Source organism: Tyto alba, unplaced genomic scaffold, assembly GCF_018691265.1.
Source record: "Tyto alba isolate M040663 unplaced genomic scaffold, T.alba_DEE_v4.0 Super-Scaffold_10, whole genome shotgun sequence".
Classification (NCBI taxonomy): domain Eukaryota; kingdom Metazoa; phylum Chordata; class Aves; order Strigiformes; family Tytonidae; genus Tyto; species Tyto alba.
Window position 1 is genome coordinate 16,525,717 of NW_024881262.1, and position 24,623 is coordinate 16,550,339.

Sequence of the window (24,623 nt, forward strand, 5' to 3'; positions counted from 1 at the left end):
TAGAAGCTGATATTGCAGAATTTTGAGGTTGATTTTGAGCATTTGCATGCTTAAGATGTGAATTTTCTGAAATACATGTATGTTTTTCCATTAAGTTATGCCCAAAATATCAGGCATGTTTAGATACAGGTATAGAAATAGAATAGAATATTTCAGTTGGGAAAGACCTACAGTGATCATCTAGTCCCACTGACTGGCCAGTAGGGAACTGACCAAGAATTAAAGCATCTTAAGGGCATTTTCCAAATGCCTCTTAAACACTGACAGGCTTGGGGCATTGGCCACCTCTCTAGGAAGCCTGTTTCAGGGTTTGACCACCCTCTTAGTAAAAAAATACTTCCTAATGTTCAAAACTGTGCCAGGGGAGATTTAGACTGGACCATTCCCATGTGTCCTATCACCAGATACCAGGGAGAAGAGCTCAGTACCTCCCTCTCCTCTTCCCCTCCTCAGGAAGGTGTTGAGAGCAATAAGCTTGGCCTTCAGCCTCCTTCTCCAGACTTGACAAACCCAAAGTCCTTAGCTGCTCCTTGTAGGATGTTCCTTCCAGCCCTTAATGTTTGAATTAATTTTATGCAAGTTAAGTCAGATGCTAGATATGTATTTGAAAGGACAGAGTGTAGAGACATTAAAGCTGATTCTGCACCAAAGTCAGAAGTAATATAATTATCTATCTGAACAGATTGTCTTCTAGACAATGGGAACTTTCTGGAAAATGTGTACCTCTGCAGAGTGCACTGCTGCACTTTGGTTCAAAATGCCTCCATGGTGCTTTGCTTGGGATACTGTACTATACACTAGCTCTAATTATCTGGATGGTAATGTCCAGTGATGTAGACTATGTAACAAAATCTTGGAAAACAAAACCAGAGTATGTTACCTATGTAAGGGTTTTTAAGTGTGTTTTTAAAGGTTGTATACTTTGATCAATATGTTAAATCTTCAAAACACAGTACTTTAAATAAAAAATCTGTGTAGGATTGATAATACAAAATTAGGAACATGTTTTAAAACCACTGGTGTTTTCTATTCAGACATGATACTTAAATTTGGATTTTGTATTTTTGAAACTCTGAAGCAGAGTATGTTTTATTGCTTGGCCAAGACTTCTTAAATTTTTTCTTAAGATAAGATGTGAGTTTTCTTTGGCTTGTACTGTTAAATTGTAGTTTCTTTGGAGAGTTATGACCTTTATCCTTCAAGTTCAGATAAAGTCATTGCATATATAAAACTGATTGCTGTACAGCTGCACAACTCATGAATTTAGAAAAACTTAACAATATAAAACTAAGAATTGTATCTAAGAGCTGAATACATAGAGTAGTTTTGTCTGATTACTTGCAGTTATACTGCAGTGACAGCAACATTAATGTAAAAAGACTGTCTTTTAGAATGCTTCAACATCTCTGCTTTTATTTCAGGAACGCATTAACATTACTTTGGACCACAAATGTACAATTTTCCAGACCCTACGTGGAGCTGTTGGTAAGTGTATGATTTGCACACTGTGTGTTTTATTAACTGTTATTAACACTTTTTTGCTTAACAATGAATATCATTCCCTAAATATATGCTTGTTTTAAAGAAATATTTGGATGGGTAAACCTGACTACCAGATTAGTTACAGGTCTTCTGGGTTTACTATTAATTGATCTTTCCCATTGATAAAAATGTTTGAATTAAAATAGAAAAAATAGTTTTCAGTAAATGAAGTTAGCAATAAACACAAAGTTAAGAACCATTTTCCCTATGCCTTTCACAAACTTATTTACAGGAGTAAGACTGGTAATTAAAATTGCATTTTAGATACTCTTAAGCAAGTGGCTATACATAATGAAATGTAATATAGAATAATGTAGGCTTTTCTTTATTCACCTGTCACAAATTTAAATTGAAAAATGGCACCTGTGCAGACTTCCTTTCTTACCTTTAACCTCTAATTATGGAACAACTTTTTATAGTCAAGATCATATCTGAAATAACTATGATTTCTTTATGGATAGCATTTGTACAAGGTTAGTTTTCTTTTTAAAGCAGATTTTATTCAAATAGTGAAGGCCGCTGATTGCAAACTCTGAAGTTTGATGTAACCTTATTTAGCATAAAGAGCTTAGAATTTCAGATCTAGTTAAAAAAAAATTAACAAAAGCTTCCAGATAAGTAATACTGACAGTGATAGCAACAGCAAAGTATACTGTATCAGCAACAACTTAATGAACTGTGAAATTTTAGCTTTTATTTATAAACTGTTATTACTGTACAATCTTTGTTGATTTGCAGATGAAGTCCTTTTGAAATTTGAAGAAGGAAAAGTAAGAGCAAGGAATTCAGTGTATGACACGTTACCGATCACCGTTCATGGAAATGGTCCAACTAAAGTGAGGGACTGTTTTTGTTTTTGTGCAAAGACAGCATTTTTAATAGAGGCAAAAACAGTGGTGGAGGAGTCTGAAACAGTCGTAGCACACCACCAGTGCTCATTTCCAGTTAATGTTATAAAGAATTGCAAGGATAAAACCCAATTCTAATAGCTATCTTCATCATGTTATTCTGCTGTCACTGTAACTTGTTATTGCTGCTGAAACAACTCATTCTGTTCCCAAATTCATTGTAGCATGGGATATTAGAAGTGAGTAAGCTTGTGTTAATTTGTTCACTATCACAAAACACTTCTTGAAGCTAGGGAAGAATGTCTATATCCGGTTATTATACGGTAATCAGAAGAATAGGCTTTCACAGGTAGCAAAAGTCTAACCAAGAGTTACAGGCTGAAGCACAAAACAGGTACACATCTGACCCTACCTCAGACCTTGGTATGTGTACATTCTTCTATTTTAAACATAGAATAGAATTAAGAGGACAGTAGTATAATAGGATTTGAAAAAATTTTCACCAGTTAGTAAATAAACTAGCAGGAAAGTAATTTCCAGAATTAACTCCAAATAGTAGAAGTTTTTTGTTATTAAGAACTTTCTGGTTTGTATTTAATCTCTTGAATTTAAAGATAGTAAATAGCATTGGTCAAAGACACTTCTTTGAAATGGGTACCATATTATCCTAACGTATTACTTTGCACTTGAGGGGAAAAAAAAAAAAAAGAAATTTCTTTGGTGAAATATTCATGTTTGTAGAGTTTATTGTAGCTCTCTAAGTTCGAGGAATTCTATTTATAATCTGTCTTGAATGATTTTCAATATGCATAAACAAAATATGATAAAATGAGGATTGAGTATTGGACTGGAGTGTTTTCTATGCAAAATAATACTCTATCCTTCCAATTTTTTGAGGACAGTAGAGCAGAATGACTAGTAGCCTTCCCTCAGGCAGACTTGTCCTAGCATAAGGGATCCCTTAACCATTGCTAATGGCAGTAGAGTGAAATTCTGCACAACTTCCTATGGAATCCAGGAGGACAGGGCAGCCCAGGCGGCCCATTGACAGAAAAAATACATCTTTTGTTCAGTGCCAATTCAAAATGCTTGAAGTTAGATGCTGCTTTAAAGTGTATCCCACTGTGTGGCTACCAACTCTTGGCATAGCTTGTCAAAAATATATCATCAGGGCATCTATCTTCTGCATTTTCTGTGTTTCTTTTGTATGGTCACTTTTTGTGTTTTACGTAAAGTGTTGATGATTCTCAGATTTGGGAAAAGAATTAAACTATCATCTTCTACTTGAAATCATGCCTAGAAGCTTTTGAGAGCCGAATGGTCTATAGTCTATGTCTCAGTAGTTATACAAACATTTAGTTGGTAGCAGTTATACTTGCAAGAAATTTTTGGCTTAACTGAAGCAATAAATGTAGATGCTAGGAGAATATAATCTCTGTTCTGGAAGGAAAAAGAAGAAAAGGTTTTACTAGCTTTTTCCTGTGTGTTTGTTGGTTTGTTTTTTTAAATTAAAAAAAAGTCAATTGCCTGTAGGTATAAGAGATTTAATGAGTAAACCTCTTTAAAAGGTACAAATCACCATTTGCATGCACTTTTCATTAATCTGAATCGCTAATTTATTTACCAGATTCACTTGAATTATTTGGGAAACTATATTCCTAATGCTTGGACACGGGAAACTGGTTGCAGTATTTGTGATTTAGACTTACTAGACCTGTCAACACTAACGGTAAGAATACCTTTCACTAGAACCAAAACCATTTTGAATGCGGTTGATAGTTACATAGTGATTTCTGAGGCAAAATGACTTCAATATGCAATTTTATGTTTTGTAGACACCTCAGGACATTTTTTCTGATATATGAAACTGTAAAAATGGAATTTTAATTTACTGGAAATATCAGTATTTTTAGAAATATTTTTATACATGCATTTTAATACAGGTTTCCCTAATATTACTGAAGATGATTCCATCCCCAAAACTCCTCCAGATCCTTACTTCTGTTCACTGAGGGCAAATGAATAATTTTTGAATCATGCAAGATTCAAGTGAACAGTTATAATTTTGGGGGAGGTAGAAAAACCCTTTAGATAGTTCAGATTAACTGCAGATCTACAAAAAACCTTGATCTACATCAGTTTACCAATTTCTGTTACAAATAGAGTTAACAGTTAACACGATTACAGTTACTGTTTTCTGAGAGATATAGAGAAATAGTCAAAACTGCTTTACCCTGTAAAGGATGACAGATACCTGTATTGTGTATGCAAATGTGTTTCTGAAGGATAAATCTGATGTAATTGAGAAAGGATATCAGTTCAGTCTTCAGAATTCTTTTAGGACAAACATACATGTACACATGACGTGTCTATATCCAGTATTTGGGAACTGATTTTGTGTCTTTGGCTCCAAGCATGATGTCTTTATTGTCTTTGTGAATATTTCAGCTTGTACTCAGTAAATTTTAGGCAGAGTATATAGTAAGATCTACCATGTGGAAATGTATGGCTTGTACTTAAAAGAACATTCTGATTATTCTTAACAGGCTGTTTCCAGCAGCTGTTTCATTTCTGTTCTGTATTGAAGATTTGAATGAGAACAGAAGGTCATGTTGAGGATAGTGAGAAAGAAGTAGTGACTTACCTTTGTAATGAAAGGACAAAGTGAAAGAATTTATGGACAATAAGTAGCTTATGGACTGGAAGATAAATTTAAAAAGTTATTGCTGGAGTTGTAATAACTTTCAGATTCCTTTTGTATATTTTTTAAATTTTATTTTTGCTTTGAAGATATAACATTAGAATGGCATTCTACTAAAATAGTATTTGAACTCCGGACTTCAGATTTACCTGAGGAAAATAAGTTAAGTTTTTTTCTAATGGTGTTGGTAATCAAAGCATGATTGGGGAGCAGCTGAGGCTTAAAGCTAGTAATGGGGAATAAATTACAATGATTTACTGGATAGCTTTCTATAGTTTATGTACATCTACTTGGAATGTGTCTTCCTTACTGTAATTAATTCTTTGGACTTCATACCTCACTCACTCTGCCAGCAGAAATAACAAGGCTTTTCCATGGCCTCAGTGGAAATGTTTACTTAAGCATTTCTAAGTACAAGCAGTATTTCATTTTCTGAACACACTTTTTGTTCAGGCCTGGCTGGTTGCTACTTAACAAGAAATCTTCACTGAAAAGAGCAATACCATCTCTGTGCCTCTAAATAATTCTTTCCATATTGTTTTATTTAACTTTCTGTATTGATACACTCCTCTTCTGATGGTTTTGCTTTTCTTCTCATAAGCAAGTAGAGAATCAGGTTTGTTGATACCAGCTGTTTTGGGCTTTGAGTTCCTTTAGAAGAGTTCTGGCACGAATGGGTCTTTGACTCAGTGAGTTTAGGTGTTGCTGATTCAATGCTTTGGGTTGGGTTTGCCTACAGACCTTGACTTTAGCAGTACAAATAGATAAGCTCCACTGTAGAACAAGGAGCTGAAATAATACCGCTTTCCATCACAGGCATGGGGATATCCTACCTTCTGTGAAGGTCAGGGGTAGATGTGTGTGAGGCAGAGATGAGTGGCAGCATCGCATGGGTTGTGTTGGTCAGTCTGCGATGGATGAGCAGAAGAGCCCAAGGCACTACCAGGTTCAGTGTGAGTTGGTGCTGGGAGCATGGCCTGTGAAAAGCTGAGCTTCGGGGATACCTGTGAGGTAGCTGAGAGCCACGTATGCAGAGTCTTCTGCTCAATCCTCGTCCTCTTCACAGAAGCAGGATCTCTCGTGCTCTGATCATGGCTGAGGTGTGGAAATACTTGGTAACTGCTTTCTTCTGCTAATGTCCACAGCCTCTGCCACCCCCAAATTAGCTATCTGCCCAGGTCAAAGCAAGGTAATAGAAAAATAAGTTGAAGAATGAACCTTGACTGATGTATGAATGTAAATTTTTGCCATTTTTCTTAATGATTTTCTTGCTAAAACATGAATTATATTGGGCAGCAAACTTAATCTCCCTAGAGCTGCTACTTATATCCTAAAGCTTGTTACTGGTGAGGAGACTTCCTGGTGCGGATGGAAAGGATGACCTTGCTCATCCTCTCACTTCACTGGTGACTCTTGTGGAAAGGGTTCCTGGACTTTGCTCTGTGTAGTTATATTGAGACATTGTCCTGTATTTCTTCCCAAAATTGTTATATGCTCAACTACTGCTTCTGAAAAAGTAAACTTCAAAAGGCAAATGTGTGATCTTAGTGAAAATGAGAAAATCTATCAGAGAAAATGTAACATCCTGGTGAAAACTGGGTATTTCCAAAGTGTTCTTGCTGAGGCACAACTGGGAAGAACCAAAACATCTGACTTGATATACTCAAAATGCTGGTTATTAAAATTGTTCATTGTGACCTAGATTCAGATTGTGCAGAACATCTTTTTATAGTATGGTGAACCAGGGTGTAGACTGATGAACTCTCTGCTTTGAGGAGATGCAGTTTGCAGGAATTCTTACTTTTAATTTTCAAAACCCTATTTTAGTTCAGTCACACTCCTGAGATTTTAATGTAGAGCCAAGTGGTTCACAACTCGGTATACTGAAGGAGTATTAATAATTCCTCATTGTCCCTATAATCTTTGCAGATCCAGCCTGAACCTGTTTATGGCTTAGAATTAGAGGAGTAGGGAAGATGGCTTAGAATTAGAGAAATATGCAAAATAAATTATTGCAGCAGTTCTAGTATTGGTAGCACATGGTGCATGTTCAGCTTAATAAGCCCGAAAGCACATGCTGCTTTCCTTATATCTCGCAATCAGCAGAACTAGTTATCATGACACCAGCCCCACTGGAGTGGTTGCCAGAGAATATCACAGTTGCTTTTTTCAAGACAAGTCAGTGCAATTGTCTTCATCAGCTGTTTTGAAGTGATTAGGACGTATGCCTGAGTACGTATTAGGTTTGCAGATGAAGCTGTGAATAGGAGGTAGTCAGGGTAAACACTGGTGCCTAATGTTTCCGCTCTGGTGTGCTTGCCAGTGTATTTCTGGATTTCCGATGTAGACAGTGACACTGTAAAATCTCAACACGCGCTGATGGTTTATCCAGACACTTTTCAAGTGGGCGTTTGGCTTGCTCAAGGAAAGCTAACTTGCAGCCTTTTATACTCATATAAGGTTTCTCTCTGAGCCTTGTAGTGGGTTAGACGTTTATAATTGCTTGATTTTGAGGTGGAGAAAACTTTCATTTAATCAGTGCTTTCCTTTGTGTAGGAGTCAAGGCCTTTGAAGGTTAAATTTCTTTGTCTTACATAATGTAACAGTATATTTTAGGAATACACATGTCTAGGTTTATTTTAGTGGTCATGATCTCTATATCAGGCACATACAAACCAGAAATTAATACCACTGCTTGAAAGATGTCAATTCTTAAAATAAGATGGATAAAACTTCTTCAGTATCCTTGTATGCAAGGGGAGAAACTCTAGTTAATTCATCAAAGGTCTTGATAAAATCAGTGAGTAGGGAAGTAATGCAGAGCCCACCTATAATGAATAGGGGGAAATAGTGTATATAAGTGTATGGAAGGGTATTGCAGTCTTTGGCTTAAAGTACAGATGAATAAAATATTTTGTGGTATTTATTCTTTACTTTTAAAAAAAGGATCTTCCCTATATTCTTTTTTAAATGTAATATATGTGTAACTTTAAAAAAATGCATTTTCTGTGCAGTTCTAGGTATATTTCCTTAAATACCTTTTCTGCTGTACTATTTTTTTTAAAGTAAGAATATTAAAAACCATACTACATGATTTTCTACTTGTAGTTTCTGTTATTGGAATTCAGAGAGTTTTCTAGCAATATGAAACCCATTATCTTTCCTTATCTAGTGAAGTCAGTGAAAATAAACAGGGGGCATAGCCCTTTTGAGCTAGTTGGTTTTGATTGTTTGAAAGCTGTGTGGCCTGAGTTACTACATGACATTAATTCCTATTTAATATAACTAATCTTAGAAAGGAGGCAAGTCTTATTGGTTGTGTCAAAATATCATTTTTTTTAGGAATATCCAAGAGTAAAAATTGGTGTTTTCATTGAACAACCCACTCCTTTCCTACCTAAATTTTTAGACAGACTGTTGACTCTGGACTACCCAAAAGAGGCACTCAGTATCTTCATTCATAATAATGTAAGTATGATGTTACTATTGTGCAAAGCTTCAATTTTGGAAATTATGTTAAGAATGAAAGTATGTGAGGAAGTGTATGAATTCTGTATATGTACATAGTTAAACTGCATAGGAAGAATCTTTCAGAATTTAGTATACAGAAGTGGAAAAAATACACAAATTAAATTGTGGCAGTGCTTACTGAAGTCTATGTAAAACTGCTGAGATTCTTTCTCTTTTACTAATAAAAAAGATTGTATTTTAAAGTGTATGCTTCTGGAGGAAGAATTGACAAAACAGTAGAGTTGAATGGGAACAGAATAGTTCCAGTTGGAAGGGACCTATAGTGATCATCTAGGCCAACTGCCTGACCACTTCAGGATTGACCAAAAGAAGTTATAGCATTTTATTAATAACTCTTATCCAATAGTTGATATTGGATTTGCTATTCCTCTTGTTGATATTCCAGTGCATATATGTTTCTCTGGGTGTTCCTGCTGGGTGCTGTGGGAAAGACATATTTGTCCAGGTATATTTTGAATAGCAGTACAGATAAGTTATTTTTTGAATATTTTTTTAATGCTTTTTGGTAATTAGCGAATGATCTGGTGTTGCTGATACTTCACCAGTGACTTCAGTATTGCTATTTTCATGAGCAGAGCGACAGATGTGTGTAAGTCCTTTGGAAAAAAACTGCTCTGGAAGAGAAATGAGAGGGAAATAGAATTCTACCCTTTTTCACTTTACATTCATTAGTATTGCTATCATAGCACAAAAGGCCTGACTAACAGAAATAGAACTTACCTTTAAAGTATTTAGTGTTCTTTTGCAAGGGGATGTTAAAGGTAGGAATGTGTTAAAGGTTGGAAGTGTTGCATGCAGCTGAGATCTCTTAAATTAGAGGTAAAGTAATTAGAAATTAGAGACAATGACTGCAACTACATTTTAAAGAAACAATGACTGTAACTATCCACCAGGGTACCGGTGGCAGCTCCCTCTAAAGCCATTCTGGAGTGGCATAAAAAACTCCTGTGTGCCACTGAGATTGTAAGATGGTTTTTGAAGATGGTAAAATAAATATCCTGAAAATATATTGCATAAACAGTCTGTGAGTCTTGCATCATTGCTCTGGAGGTACAGCTTTAATTTTTATTGCTGATGTATTGAATTCTTTTGCTAAAATTTTGGACAGAAGAGCTTAGTTTTAATGACAGATATACTGGGATATCTTCAAATATTGTTTGCCATTTGTTTGCTTAGGGTAGAATACAATGTATTCTTGGACACTATGTTTATGATTTCATAGCAACTTGTACTTTTCATTTACTATAAACAATGTTAACATGATTACAGGAGGTTTACCATGAAAAGCACATCAAGAAATTCTGGGAAAAAGCCAAGAACATTATCAGAAATATAAAAATTGTTGGACCTGAAGAAAATCTGAGTCAAGCAGAAGCCCGGAACATGGGAATGTAAATTCTAATTTATAAATTTGTTACAGTGATGCATGCACTAACATGTTTTTCATCTTTTATGTATATTATTTTGCATCTTAAATACCAACAAATTTACACCTTAAGATACAAAAGTGGGAGCTTCTGTGGTAGAAAAAGATCTAGATATATGAACTATTGAGTATTTTATGGTTTCTGTCTAATATGAAAAGCTGTTGGTCATAGTGAAAACCTCTCTGGTTTGGACTACTTCAATAGTGTGTCATCTTGTAGTCTGATGAAGGCATAGACAATAGTAGACTACAAAGAAGTAAGAGATGTCAGACTATTTTTACATTATTGTTATCTCAAACATGGGTATTAAAACGTGCTGAACACAAACAGTAACGTTGAAATATTTTTATTAAAAAAAAAATCGAAATAAGATAGATGGCACAATAAACTTTTTACTAAAGTTTGTGCAGAAAATTATATGTAGCAGTAATGTAAAAAAAATGTGGAAGCAGGTGCAAATGTAAATAGAAATTCTAATTTTAATGTATCTTCTAAAAAGGTATTGGTGTATATTTTTTTTTTTTTTTTATCCAAAGCCATTTCAAGCTAACTTATCACAGAGTGGTTTCACAGAATAGAAGAACCTCTTGCATTGGACATGCATTTAACAACTGCACTGTTGTTGTTCTAGTCCTCTTCCTTTTTTTTTAATGACATTACATTTAAGAATTTAAGTAGAAATATAGTTAAAACTTGACCTGGGCATACAGGTAACAGAATTATATTTCTTCCTATGGTTCAAAGAGACAGGAATATCCTTCAGAAGTGCTCTAACAGAAGTTTCTGCTTTCGGGGGGGGGAGGGGTGAAAAAGGACTTGCAAAGACAACTGACTTTATCATACCCTTGATCTTGTTTGTTTTTCTTCTAGTTTTTTTTTTTTTTTCCTTGTTTTCATTCTTACTAGGAAATCAAAATCTTTAGCTTTTATACATGGCACTTGCAAGGCCTAAATCTGAACCTTGGAGTATGTATCCCGTGTCAGACCTGCCTGTTAAGGGGTCTCTGGTGGCTGGAGCACTGGCTTCTCCCACAACATTGCTCGTGGCTCTCCCAGTAGGTCCATCAGGCAGATTATGGAGTTTTACAGACCAGGATCCCACTGTGACCTTTCTGTGGCCCTTGAGCAACCTTCATTCTCAGATAATTCTTCCACCCTTTTCTCCCAAATCTTCCATGAGTGTCAGAGCAGAGAAGTTAGTTTCAAAAGGCCCTTTTCTGTTATATTCAGAGGTTAAGGGCATAGCCTAGACTATTCATGGCATCAACCGAATGAATGAAGGTCTAGTCCTGGCTCTGTGTTGTTCTTGGAAATTTGTTTGAATGGGGTTTTGTTGTGCTGAAGCCACTGGTAAACTGATATTTGGCTGAAGTCCAAGCATCTCCCCTGGCCTTTGGAGGAAACACTACAGATGTCCAGTGTTAGTGTAAGCAGCCATTCACATGTTTATAAATCTTTCTTTCTTTATTTCCAACAGTCTGTAAAGCAAATGTACCATGTTTGCAAACTTTTTGAAGCAGTGTATGTTAAGTGTAACAGGTGGAATTTCTGGAGTTGCCTTTTACTCTTTGTTGTTACATAGACACCATAAGGCAGAATCTTTGGTGTAATCAGTTTCTATACTGTTACTAAACCTCACCCAAAGATCTTTAAATCTGTCATCTTTTGATAGAACCTACTGACATATACGTCAGAGGTTTTGGTATATGGTCTTTGCTTGATCTGTGGTAAAAAGTAGTAATTTAAATGTGTATTTGCAGAAAATAATTTCAAATTCTGTTGTGTAAGGCAGGGATATAATCATATTTGTGATGTGTACCACTGGATAAACTACATTGTGAAGTGTTATCTATTGTCCGGATATAGTTCAATCCATGTTGTCCCTGCTTTGAAAGGTCTCTTTATTAAAGATTCTGTTCTAAAGAGATACTTAGCATATAGAGAAAACGAGAAGTATAGTGCATGTAGAATGAGACCATGACAAAATACTGAATCATCCAGAAACTGAGGGTTAGTAGTAGGATCTTACATGTGAACAATGTAGATATAATTTGATGGCTCCTTTCAATTTGGCGGAAGCGGGTTCAGTTCATCTGCTGTTTCCTTTGCACTACTGGTCTGCTTTGCTGCCCTTGCGAACATCACCAGCTTCTCTGGAACTGCATTTCACTTTTCCTCAAAAAATCTACCTCAGAAGTATAGGATGTTCATGACAAAGGCAGTTACTATAAAAAACTATTTGCTTTCAATCCTTCATCTGGTTTCCAACATAATAACCTTATTTATTTCTCACTGATACTGCAATGGAAATAACTTGAAAAGAGTGATTCTTCAAATCTGTTTAATAGTTTGATGTACAGCGATTGATATATTCAGTCTTCCTGCCTCCATTTTCATTATTGACTGGTAGTTTTGTTACATCTGCCTCAAACACTTGTTTTCTGTCTTCTTCCAAATTAGCTGATTTTAGTATCTCTCTATTAATTTATAGTAGACTTAGAGTTAAATTGATCTCAATTGCACACTTCACACAAAGTCTATTTATTAGCAGCAGCAAAACAGACTTCAGTTAATACAGAGAGAGAGCTTAAACATTGAAACTGTAGTTTGTTTTCAGCAGAATACTTTGCAGTATATAATGCAGTTGGGTCAGTTTTCTGTTGTTTTTTTTTTTTTTTTTTTTTTTTGGCTCAGTAGAAAGTGATAAATCACAATGAAGTTCTCAATAAATAAGCCTCTCTTTGTCAATATAAATGTGAGAAAATAACATTTTTTTTTAACTTCACCCATAACCGTGCAGGAAACCTGTCTGCTTGTCTTATTCACATAATAAAGAACAATTGAAACACTTACTTTCTTGCTTCTGGACATGAAAAGCTCTCTCCTGCACTTTTGAAAGTTGGATAGGTGTTGGAAAGGACCCAGAATTGTGCAGTCAGCAAAAACTTGTTACAATTCAACAATATTAGCAAACAGGAGTACACAGCTTTTCTTACTGTGTGCTGAAACAGAATAAAAAGGGATAAAAATAAAGTAGAATAAAGAGAAGGAAGGTTTAGCTGCGTGATGTCTGAGTGTTTGCACGTATATCACTTGAAACCCTAAAATACCATTTCTGTATCTTTTTTTTTTTTTTTTTTGTAGTCTTTGCCTACAAGGAATATATTGTCATTCTTAGAGTTGTTTTTTTTTTTTTCCTTTAAGAAAAAACTCATTTGTGGTTTTGCCTTGTTTGGAGATGAGATTTCAGCCAGCTATTACAGAATGGGTTATGACAGAAAATGTAAAATAACAATATGAAATATGTTCAAGCAATAATAAGAAGTGGGACAATATGGGAATTTACCTTATTTGTTTATCTGAAGTTTTATTTATAAAGGAGCTTATTTTCCATAATTTTTTTCCCCCAGTACTTACAGACTTCAGGATTATTTTTTTTTTGTGGGGGGTTGGATTTTTTCCTCTCTAAAAAATATTAGTAATAGCATGAGCTAGGATTTTTCCTGAACTTTTAAAAGTGGGAATGCGCACATTTTAATGAAAGCTTACATTTGAAAGCTTTCAAAAGTTTCAGGGAGAATAGTAGAGAGATCAGAATCAGTTACAGAGTTCATTGACCTCACTGTTGAATTTTGAGCTGAATTTGGGGTCTCCTATGTATTTCTTGAAAGAGGATATTAAGACATTGTCTCTGAGCTCCCATTTGGTATTGAGGAACGTTGACATGGACACAGGGCTTCCTTTCAGTCCTTCAGGTAGGGCAACTATCTTGGCTGTGGTTGAATTAAAAGCAGGGATTAAATCTGTGTCCCAGTTGTCAAGTAATTTCAGTTGGAGACTGGGATTTTCTGGAGCCGCTTCTCCTGGATGGTTCAACAGTTTTGGGTTTCAGCCTCAGATGGAGGAGGGACATTTTGAACTTTGAGTCTTGAGGCAGAAAAATAACTTTCCCACCCATATCTGATGTCAGTAGCTTCCAGGTGTGGTAACTGCGGTAACAATACTTAAGCCTGAGAAGCAAAACTAAATATTAGTGCTTTATCAGTTTTGTGGCTGCATTTGCTTGTTTATAGGGATGGTTGATAAGAGTTTTTTTAATATTGTTGTGGCTATATGGAAAGATGCAAAATGTAACTCCAAATGGCAGGTGATGTCACCTAGTCTTTCAGTGAGTGTTACAGACTTGTATCTGGGACACCTTTTCTTTCAGAGGTATGTCAAATGGTGTAAGAACTGTTTGGGCTCACAGTCCACATTTTGAATTTTATTTCCAAACTATGAGGGGTATAAAAATGATACATTGATTAATTGCAAATTCAAGCTATGTCTAAAAAAACCAAAAAAACACTAATGTGACTCAATGGTAAAGAAATTGGGTAGACTATATGCTTTACTGCTATAATCAACTAGTCCCTTGGAATATCTCAGTGGAAAGTTTGAAGAAAAGGTCAGTGACACTTTGCCTTTTCAGATGAGGTCATTGTTTCAGATGGGCTTGTGGTTTGTAAGCAAAGTTAAACATTACTCTTATTGCAAAATACTTCATACTGGTCTGCTGAGGTTCATTTCACACTTTCAACAGGAAAACTTGGCCTTCTACTAAGTTTGTGTTAATCACTACACTGAAATGGCTTTATGTACAAAAGTATAGCTTTGGTTTTTAAACATTTGGCTTTCGTTTATAAGCAGGTAAAGTGTAAAGCAAGTAGATTAAAGGTTTTAGCTATTGAATTTAGATTAGGAAGTATATTCTTATACATATGAGTATTGCTAGGAAGCGTATTCCAGTTGTTCCTTGCTTCAACCTGGTTATACATAATAAATAGTTTCACTTATAATCTGAGATTTCTACATCTGGAGAGGTTAGCATACACTGTAAGAAGATAATACTTTAAAGCATGAGAATATCCAGGATTACTTCTATTTCTTGGGGAAGCTACTTGGCAACATTAAAAGACTATGGAGAAGATGCATGAATTTCCTAAGAGCAGGCTTTCTTCATTCATTTTTGACAGAAAATTTTACAATTCTTTTTCTGTATATCTGAAACCTGAAGTGTTTTGTGGATATTTTTGTTAGTGACCTTAAAGTGCAAAGGCAAAACTTATACTTCATATTTGACATAGTGATTTGTATCTGGAAGTGCAAGGAGAATTGTTCTTTAAACATGAAGTTTTGTCCTTTGGTTATCCAGTCTTCAATGTTGTATAGAAAGAAATAGGTGAAAAAAATGAGTCAAAGTACAGTCAGAATAGTAACCTTGATTTTTGGTCTTTTTATATCTATATACACACACCTATTATATATATATGCAACATAAATACATGCATGTAATATTTTTGGTTACAGAGATTGAAGTTAGAGGTTTCACATTGTAGGTGACTTCTAATACAGCTGAATTTTCAGACTATTTAAAGCAGTAATGCTTTCAAAGAGTTCTCAATAGATCATTGAATGACTGGGTTTGACTTAGACTGTAACTTTTAATATTTTGTGGTTTGAATTACTACATATATGAAGAACAGAAGGATTTGCAACACTAAACACATTGAACCACTTTTAATAGAATTTTCTGGCTCTGAATTTAAAGGAGAGGAGGAGAAAAAAAAAAAAGGGGTGGGAAGGGGCAAAAGTTGAAGTACCATACATTTTGAAATTATGTAATCAATTTTCCAATCATGTTTGCCTACAACTAAATATAAATCAGTTCCATTTGGGTTTTTTTTTGGATTTTAATAATTAAGAGCATTATTTTAATTCATATTTTTGTTAGCAGCAAAAAGTTTAGCTGCTTTTGGAGAGATGCTGGCTAGTGTTGTGACTGGAACCCTGGACTGGCATAGAGTCTCTTGGTCTCTCAGATTTAGTTTCCTCATTAGTATAATGAGGATAAAGGAGCTGAATGACTTTGGAAGTAATTTAACATCTAATGTCAAGTGCAATATAAAAGTCAGGTTACTATTAATAATTATGCTAATGATAAAGCTACATGTGAATTGCATTCAGTAGTTGTAAAGCTTTGAACAGGTTAGTAATGGAAAATGCCATAAAGACTTAATTGCTGGACTGTGTTATGGCCAAGGTAAAACCTGCTGGTTTCAAGTGGGGCAGTTACGCGAGAAAGTGCTGATTAAGAAACTACTGTCATAAAAAAGGTGTGTACGTAAGATAGAAAACTGTCAGATAAGGCAAAACCAGAGACTGACCAAAGATTTTTACTATGGATTTGTGTCCAAACATGGTGACTTCAGCAGTAGCGGGAAGACCATTTCTGTCATTTTGGTATTTTAAAGATTTTTCTCAAATTGTTATTACATCTTTAGTGGTTGAGTTTGGAGAGGAAGGATTGCTTAGATTTATGGAGTAAAAAAGCTATACCTTCTACTGTGATTCCAACAAAGTCATACCTCAAGTCCTTTGAGCGGAAGGAATTTTGAACAAAAAGACTGAAAAGCAGTTGATAAGTAGTGATCCTTCCAGGAGACAGACTAAATGCTGACTGAAGTGCTGTGCTAGGTAGTGGAGGGGAGCAGAGAAGGAGCAGGAGGGAAGCCATGCCAACAGTTGCCTTGGCTTGAATGTAGCCTGTCACAACCACCATTTATCAAATTTTCTGAAGTGAGAAGAGATCTTTTCCCTTGCAGAAAGCAGTCACAAGCAATTGAATAAAGTGGAACTTAAACTAAAGGGAACTTGAACTAAAGCAGTGTTTATAGACATTTTAAAACAAAAAAGTAAAATAATTTTAATGTTTCAAGCTGTTACAATGGAATTAATGCAAGTTCTGTTGATAATAGTGGGGGAAAATAGACAAAAATCAATATCACCTGTGTGATAGAAAGCTACTGTTGTAGTATGACTCGAGGAAATTGTTCCACTTTCTCTATACTTGATTTTCTACAATCTCTCACTGTTTTGTTGGCATAGGAAAGCTGAATTCACTATACCAGAGCTTGGAATAGCAAGTGTACCCCGCCAGAAACATATAAATGCTGTCTGTATCTTTTATATTTGTAGTATAATGTGTCTTCTATTTGGTGAAAGCTTTCTCTTGTGAGAATCTATGCAAATAATTTATTCTTCTGAAATTAAAATCACAATTGATAGAAGTAGTGTATGGGACAAATTCCTTTTTCTAATTTCCATTCAGTGCCTGTGCGGTTTTATATTTCTCTTTACCAACTGTGTTACTCTTGCAGGTCACAAAAAGACTAAGAAAAGGTCTTTAAATATATATTTCTTTATACGTTTTGTCTTACACTCTCAATAAGGTTTCAATTACTGTTCCGATCAGCAGATTGCATCTGTAGCATCTTTGCCCAAAGGCAGTGTTACAGACACATGCAGTTAGTTACTAGAGAAACTTACTTAATAAGCTCATGCTTCACTATTAAGTGACTCTACTGATACCCAGCTATATAAACTGGTGGCTTGATTTCCCCCCCAACCCACCTCTGACCCTGTTTTCAATTAGGACAGTGCATAGTAGCTCTTACTGAACTTGGTAGAGGTTAGAGGTCACTTTGTTTATTAAAAGAAAAATATAAGTCATCTGACCCATGTTTAGTTTATCACACTGCTGTAATATAAAGACACTTTTCTGTTATAATACTACACTGCAAAGGGCTTTTAATTCAATGTATGAGAAGAGAACTTGGTGTGGGTTTTTTTTTTTTTTTTGTTTTTTTTTTGTTTTGTTTTATGGTTTGTGAATCTTTTCTAGATATGAGAGAGTTACCCATTCCTTTTTGTCTTTTTAGGGACCTTTGTCGCCAGGATAAAGCGTGTGAATATTACTTCAGCATAGATGCCGATGTTGTGTTGACAAACCCCAAAACTTTAAGCATATTGATAGAACAAAACAGGTGTGGTATATATCTTGATTTTATGGAATTTCCTCCAGCTTGAAAGGATTCTCTGGGGCCCATCCAGAGAAAATAAGAACCCGTCTGTTCTTGCAGAGTTAGATCCTCTTTGTTTACCTGTGGTATTTGATTGCTGTAGTTCATAACAGGCTTGGAGGCCAATAATTCACAAAGCATTTTGTTCCTGTCAAACAGCAATTCCTGATGTGAATTTCAAATGCTTCAAAGTTCCTCTGAAGAGAATGATACGGTGCAAGAAGTTTTTATGAAATGAATTAAGATTTCACTGACTAATGATTCCAAAGTTGGTCACACACAAAATGTTAAAAAAACCAACCCCAAACAACAACAACAAATCCAACCAAAACAAAACCAGACAAAAACTCCCTAGGGTTTACTACTCTGGTATTTCAGTATTATTGCTTTCTTTTTAAATCATAGATGCAGTAAAATAGTGGAAAAGTATCGGAGATGATGCTGCTGTAATGACCAATTTCTCCTTGTATTAGTATGATCTCTTACGTTACACAAGGCAGTGACTTTATCAGCAGCAGCTTTCAGCAGGCTGGGCCTGCTGTGAATACTATGCACTTCACTCCTGCCAATTAGTTAATCATTAGGTAGGTAGATGGTGTTTATCTGTCTGTAACTAATCTGGGAATCTTAGGTATATCACAGAAAAATAAATTATCAATGTCTGTTTTGACCTACTAGTGACAAGGCATGGACCTTAAGTAAAGATGTGGCTGCCAGTCATTTGCATTATATTCCTTGTAATATTGACTGTTGTAGAAATAGGCTAAAAGCCAGGTACACTAGGTGGAAGAAACAGAAGCTTTGCAAAATATATCAGTAGGCACCCCCTGAAACAAAGTGCCATTTTAGTCTTTTCTGGTCAACTTATATTTCCCCTTTTGGCTCTCATAATTTTGAGTAAGCCAGGTCTCACTTTTTTTTTTTTTATTATTATTTGTTTGTTTTGTTGATTTTTGGTGTTTTTTGTTGTTGTTGTTTGTTTTTTTTTTTCCCATGTCTGACTTTGTGATGCTTTTTGTCATTATGCTATGGACATGTTTTTGCTTAACTGAAAATGAAGCCACCTCCGCTTTATAGGAGCCTTTGCTTCTGTTTACTCTGATGTTATTTCTGGTTAGTGGGTGCTTGGATGCTGTTTCTTCTAGCTTAAGTTCAGAATAGCTATTCCAAAATTTGACCATTGTTGGTGTTTTAACTACACTATACACCAAACTGAGCAAAGCTCATATATTTTGACGTATAGTCTACGTATAACAGTTCATGCTTTCTTATTCATTGTGTTACTTCACAGAAAGATAATTGCTCCGCTTGTAACTCGTCATGGGAAGCTCTGGTCCAATTTTTGGGGTGCTTTGAGTCCAGATGGCTATTATGCTCGATCAGAAGATTATGTTGATATTGTCCAAGGGAATAGAGTGTAAGTAATTGTAAGGTAATTTATAAAGTCAAGGCACCCAGTATGGTTTTTAGCAGCACATTCTTACATTTTCATGCAATATGGTATTATTTCTGAAGAGCTTAGGGTAGCTAGTTTGTTTAGCTTTTTCTGTTTCATAAAAATGCATTTGTTTTCCTGTTTGTTTTTTTTCCTATTCACAGCTTGAGTGAAAAAAGCAAAGTGTTTAACATGATGAGCAGGTATTAATAATGGACATAGTCATTACTAGTACCTATCTGATTGTGTCTGGTTACTCTAGAAGTGCATAATAATGGCAAGAGAAATAAATAGTAAACCCAAAACTCTGTATCCCAGGAACCTCAGTCAAAACAAGTGATTGATGTATTATTTGATGAATTACTTCTTCATCTCTTTGGGTCAAACATTTAATCAGCTGAACAGCTATAATTTCTTCATATGTTTCTTCCTGTATATTATGTCAGATATGTCCTAAGGAGCTTTTGAGAAATACTTTTGTCATGTAGCCTTTTTGGTTTGTCCTTCCCCTAAATGAATGTGATGCAAGTTGTTCTAAGCTTAACTTTCGCATGTGGTGATGCCTTTCCATTGCCCTGGAAGAACAAAAAGGTCTGAAACAGAACAACTGCTTGAATAGGACTGGATTGTTTTCAATTGCACTGAAAGATGTGCTCGTGGCGCTGGGAGAGAAGAAAGCTGCAGAGCGAGCATTGTGACAGCAATGCTTTTTTGTTGACATTGGCCCAACTCGCATAAATACGTGGCCTGCTGTGGTCTGTTGGTATTTGTGTGAGGAGGTCAGACCAGCTGTGTGAATCCTCAGTGAAGTCTTTGAACTCATTTAAAAATCTGTTTTAGAATTACTTTCTCCATCTGGTAGTGTAGAATAACATTACAAAAGAGTTTGACTGATTGCCTTAACTATGGAAACATGAAGTACATTTGTAGTTAAAACTCTTTAGAGAATTTGACTTTTCTTTTTTTAATAACAATACTTTATAATACTGCCTACGCCTACTTTTGAGATGTCCACAATGTCCAGCTGTAGTTTTTCAAATGTCTTGGGAACTTTTCAGCTTAATTTCCTTGAAACTTGCTTAGTCTTGTCAGCAAATACAGAGATGCTGATTTGATAAAATAAGCAACAAATTAGTTTTCATGGTTTTAAACTATTTGCATTTTTTTTTTTTAGAGGGGTATGGAATATTCCTTATATGGCTAATATATACTTAATTAAAGGACAAACTCTCAGATCGGAAATGAAAGAAAAGAACTACTTTATGCGTGATAAATTGGATCCTGATATGGCACTTTGCAGGAATGCCAGGGAAATGGTAAGGTGTATCTATAACAAATTGCTTTTAAATACACATACTTCTTTGTGTCCTGCTACACTTGACTGCTTCACTTGGTTGATCTTGGATATTATATTTTTACTTCTAATTCAAAGTACTGGCCAATTTTTGTGACATAGAACACTTTAGGTGTATTTAAATTGTTGAGAACAGAGGTTTTTACAAGGCCAGTGCACTGGTGCACTGACTACATGATGGTTTTTATTTAAATTAACTGAAAATTTCTGTTGAGGTTAAAATACTTTCCTCATTGGCACAACCTCAACAGATGAAAGAGGGCTCAACTCCTCTGCTGTGTGTGACTTGAAACTTATCAATGCATTTAGAGCATCTCTGATGCACGTTTTTATACAGTGTGAAACTTCTAGTAGACTAAGCTGGAATATTTTGCAATTTTACATTTAAGTAGATTCATATTTAAACTAATGATGGGCAGTGTTGATATAAAAAGCCTAAGTGATTTATGAAATGCAGGAATCTTCTTAGGGAGCATGAATTTCTCATTAATTTTTCTAGATAGATTACAACTGTGTTCAGAAATGTTACTTGCATTAAGCTGTAAGTAATGAGAGAACTTACTTGTACTGTAAAATTATGACTATGTAAATCCACATTTCTACTGATATTTACACTAGTTTCAGCACAGAAACAAATAAGACCTAAACCAGACCTATTTCCAGACACTATAACATTGAAAAATAATTTTGCTGAATTGAACAAGAAAAGTTGGCAAGTATTAATTTTTTTTTATTCCCTCATAACAAGGCATGATGATCTTTGTTTGTACTGATTCTTCAGAACAACCCCATCCAATTTTACTGTATTCAAACCTTCTCAGCATCAGTTATTGCAAACCTGTGCTTCCCATGCGCTCATTAAACTAATCTGACTGGCTCATCAGAAAATTGCTTTCTCTTTCTCTCTTTCTCAGTCTGTGCTGTAAGATGGTCTGGTACGTGCTTGTTTTTGTATTGCAGCAGATAAGAAGGGGCTGGTGGAAACAGCTTTGACATGTGTATTATGAGCTTTGCTTGGAGATGCATGTTGTCTGTAAAGGCATATCAGCTTTTGATCAAAGGCTGCTCTTTCCCTAATGTAACTTTGGAAACCTAATAATAGACAGAAAAAGAGAAAGAGATTATGTATCAGAAAACTGATGTGATGATTCTCCTTCATTTTAGACTTTACAAAGGGAAAAAGACTCCCCTTCTTCGGAAACATTCCATATGCTCAGACCCCCAAAGGTGTTGCTTTATTTTTTTCTATTAATTAGTTGTTATTAAGTGCAGTATTCTTCTACTACAGGAAGATACTTTTCTCTCCACTTACTCTAATGAAATACTGCTCTAGCTTTTTCTCAGTCTTCTAAGGTTCAAGTTTTTGCCAGGGACAGGTTCTTCATGACCACCTCAATGCATCTTAGAGGGGCTAATTGTTCCCTCAGTGAGGTTTCTCAGTGCTTCTGAGGTCAAGGTGTGTTGAAGCCATACTTCCATAGCTAAAATTGATTCAGCAGTCCTAGGGAAGCCTAAAGCAGGTCTGCCAGGTCACCTCAGTGACCACAGAGGGCAGTTGTGAAATCAGTGTCACTTTAAGCTGTTTTTCTTGACCCAGACCCTCCTTATTCTCCCTGCTGCAGCTATTTTATGATTTGATAAATGCCCAAAACTGGGCATGCATTTAACATAATCATTATAATTCCAGCAGTTTAACTCTTTTTCAGACAAAACCACCAAATTATCAAAATGGTAATGTCTTCATCTGCTGCAAATCCAAAAGTCACAAACACATCAGAAATGAAGTTTTAGTCTGAAAAACAGTAAACTAAGAAAACCTCACAGAACCTAAGTTTCTTTTAAAAATTACTATTTCTTGCTACTATGTCTAATTAAGAGAGTTTTCTTAATATTTTGTGTTAATAACTTGATAATAAAGCTGTATCTTACCACACTTGATATCTTGCACATATTTTGCAGTGTTTGCTAAGGTGAATATACTTCAGAGTGCTCAGCTGTTTTGTACCCTCATCTGAATATTCTTATATGCTGTATTTGCCGATATCTTTCTATTTCAGGCCAATTCACCAGAAGGATCATGTAGTGAATATTCTGAAATAAGTTTCTTGTTCTGATTTCCATTACCCCTTTTATTGTTAGCTTATTCTTTCAGTTTTTATTCAGAAACTAAACCCTAGATGCTGGTTTTCTTGTATGAGTGTTTTCAGTTTGAGAACAGGTACTTCCAGTGTGTCTGCTTAGGTTTTCTGGAAAACAAATTAACCAATCACTTCACAGTTTTTTTCCTTTCTGTAACTGTATGTGGGTTTACATTATGAACAATGTATGTTTCGGTTTAATGTGTTTAGAAAATAAATTCAATGAAATGCTTGTAAACAAGAAATTATGAACACTAGCTGGTGATGAAAATCAACCATTTGAAAATTAAAGATGCTAAATGAATAGCACGTGTATAATATGTATGTAAAAGTGAGTGATACATTTTATGAAAATGGAGGCATAAACGGACTTTTCTTAAAACATTATTTTTGCTAAGATGGACAGTTTCACTGATGACATTTCCTCTGCTTGGTATAGGGTGTTTTCATGTACATTACCAACAGACATGAATTTGGAAGACTTATTTCTACAGCCAATTACAATACCTCCCACTACAACAACGATCTCTGGCAGATATTTGAAAATCCTGTGGTATGTGTCTTTTTATTGATGAAGCAGTAATTTGAATTGAAAAAAGAGTTTATGTATTATAAAGGACTTGGAATTTAAAGACTTTACATGGAGAATATTTGTTTATTATGCACTAAATACTGGTTGTGTAAAAAAAAAAAAAAAAAAAAAAAAAAAAAAGTCCCCTACCACCTATTTAAGTTAATGACAGCAGTATGTCATATCAGCAAGCCAACTGATGGCCAGAGTAAAGAGTTGGAGATATAGCCCTGATGTATCAGGTTTCATGATTTTTGACGTAATGAGAACCAGTTTGTTTATGGGTATAAGAAATAGTTTAATTGATTATAGTGTTCTCAGTAGGGCAGATGAATAGAACATAAATTAATTTTTGTTACTTAATTTGTTCTGCTTTAATAATTTAAAATTATGATTTTTAGGACTGGAAGGAAACCTATATAAATCCCAACTACTCAAAGATCTTCACTGATAATATAGTAGAACAGGTGGGTATAAGTAGTTTTCTTAAAATCTGTGGGACTGGCTGATAATAAATTGGCATACAGTAACAATTTCCATGGAAATGCTGTTTTGGTCAGTTGCTGAACAGCCTTCTGATATTTTGGGTCAGAACAGAATTTTTGCCATTTTGAAAACTAGATGAAAGGAGTCAAATGATTGCTAGATGGCTCAGAATAATGTAATTGTCCAAGTAATTGCCTTCTCCAAAATACAGATGTATTAAGTTTATTTGTTTAAACTAGTTAGTACCATGAGTAGAAGGTCTAATAAAATTTCTGTAGCAAATTGCTGTATTTTCTGGTATCTAGTAAAAGCAAGCTTATCTAGACAATTTCTGTGGGGTGCCTTTCCCTACAGATTTCTAAGGTCTGACAACTGTGAATCCAAGGTAAAACCTTTTTGCTGGATACGAAGAGGTCTTTTTTTTTTTTTGTCCACCTTGCTGCTTGGTTTCATGCAACTGATGTAGACAGTGCACTTCTAAGATGGTAATTGTTGTACCAGTGTTGGATGATCAGTTCTCTGACAATGAGGGCCAGTGATGTAATGAACTTCGCTTCCTTAAAAAGCTGGGATAAATTTTTTTTGTGTTTAAAACAATGTTAAGTTTGAAACTGTTTTTCTTAATAGCTTGTAAGGTAGAAGAGCAGAGTTACTATTTAGAGCAACCAAGGCACAGAATATGTAGGTAC

The 24,623-nt window shown here is 35.1% G+C and overlaps 1 protein-coding gene across 2 annotated transcripts in view; it reads left to right on the top strand.

Annotated features, from left to right (window-relative positions):
• PLOD2 (procollagen-lysine,2-oxoglutarate 5-dioxygenase 2) overlaps positions 1–24,623 on the top strand; it is a 56,426-nt gene that overhangs the window by 25,617 nt on the left and 6,186 nt on the right. Inside the window, exons 6-16 of one of the 2 annotated variants that reach the window (XM_042799858.1) lie at positions 1,422–1,485; positions 2,281–2,378; positions 4,018–4,119; positions 8,434–8,559; positions 9,892–10,013; positions 17,810–17,914; positions 19,242–19,367; positions 20,560–20,701; positions 21,904–21,966; positions 23,317–23,430; positions 23,850–23,915. In XM_042799858.1, the coding sequence (XP_042655792.1) occupies positions 1,422–1,485; positions 2,281–2,378; positions 4,018–4,119; positions 8,434–8,559; positions 9,892–10,013; positions 17,810–17,914; positions 19,242–19,367; positions 20,560–20,701; positions 21,904–21,966; positions 23,317–23,430; positions 23,850–23,915 (1,128 nt within the window). The remainder of the gene's footprint in view (positions 1–1,421; positions 1,486–2,280; positions 2,379–4,017; positions 4,120–8,433; positions 8,560–9,891; positions 10,014–17,809; positions 17,915–19,241; positions 19,368–20,559; positions 20,702–21,903; positions 21,967–23,316; positions 23,431–23,849; positions 23,916–24,623) is intronic. The other variant, XM_042799865.1, reaches the window with a different exon arrangement.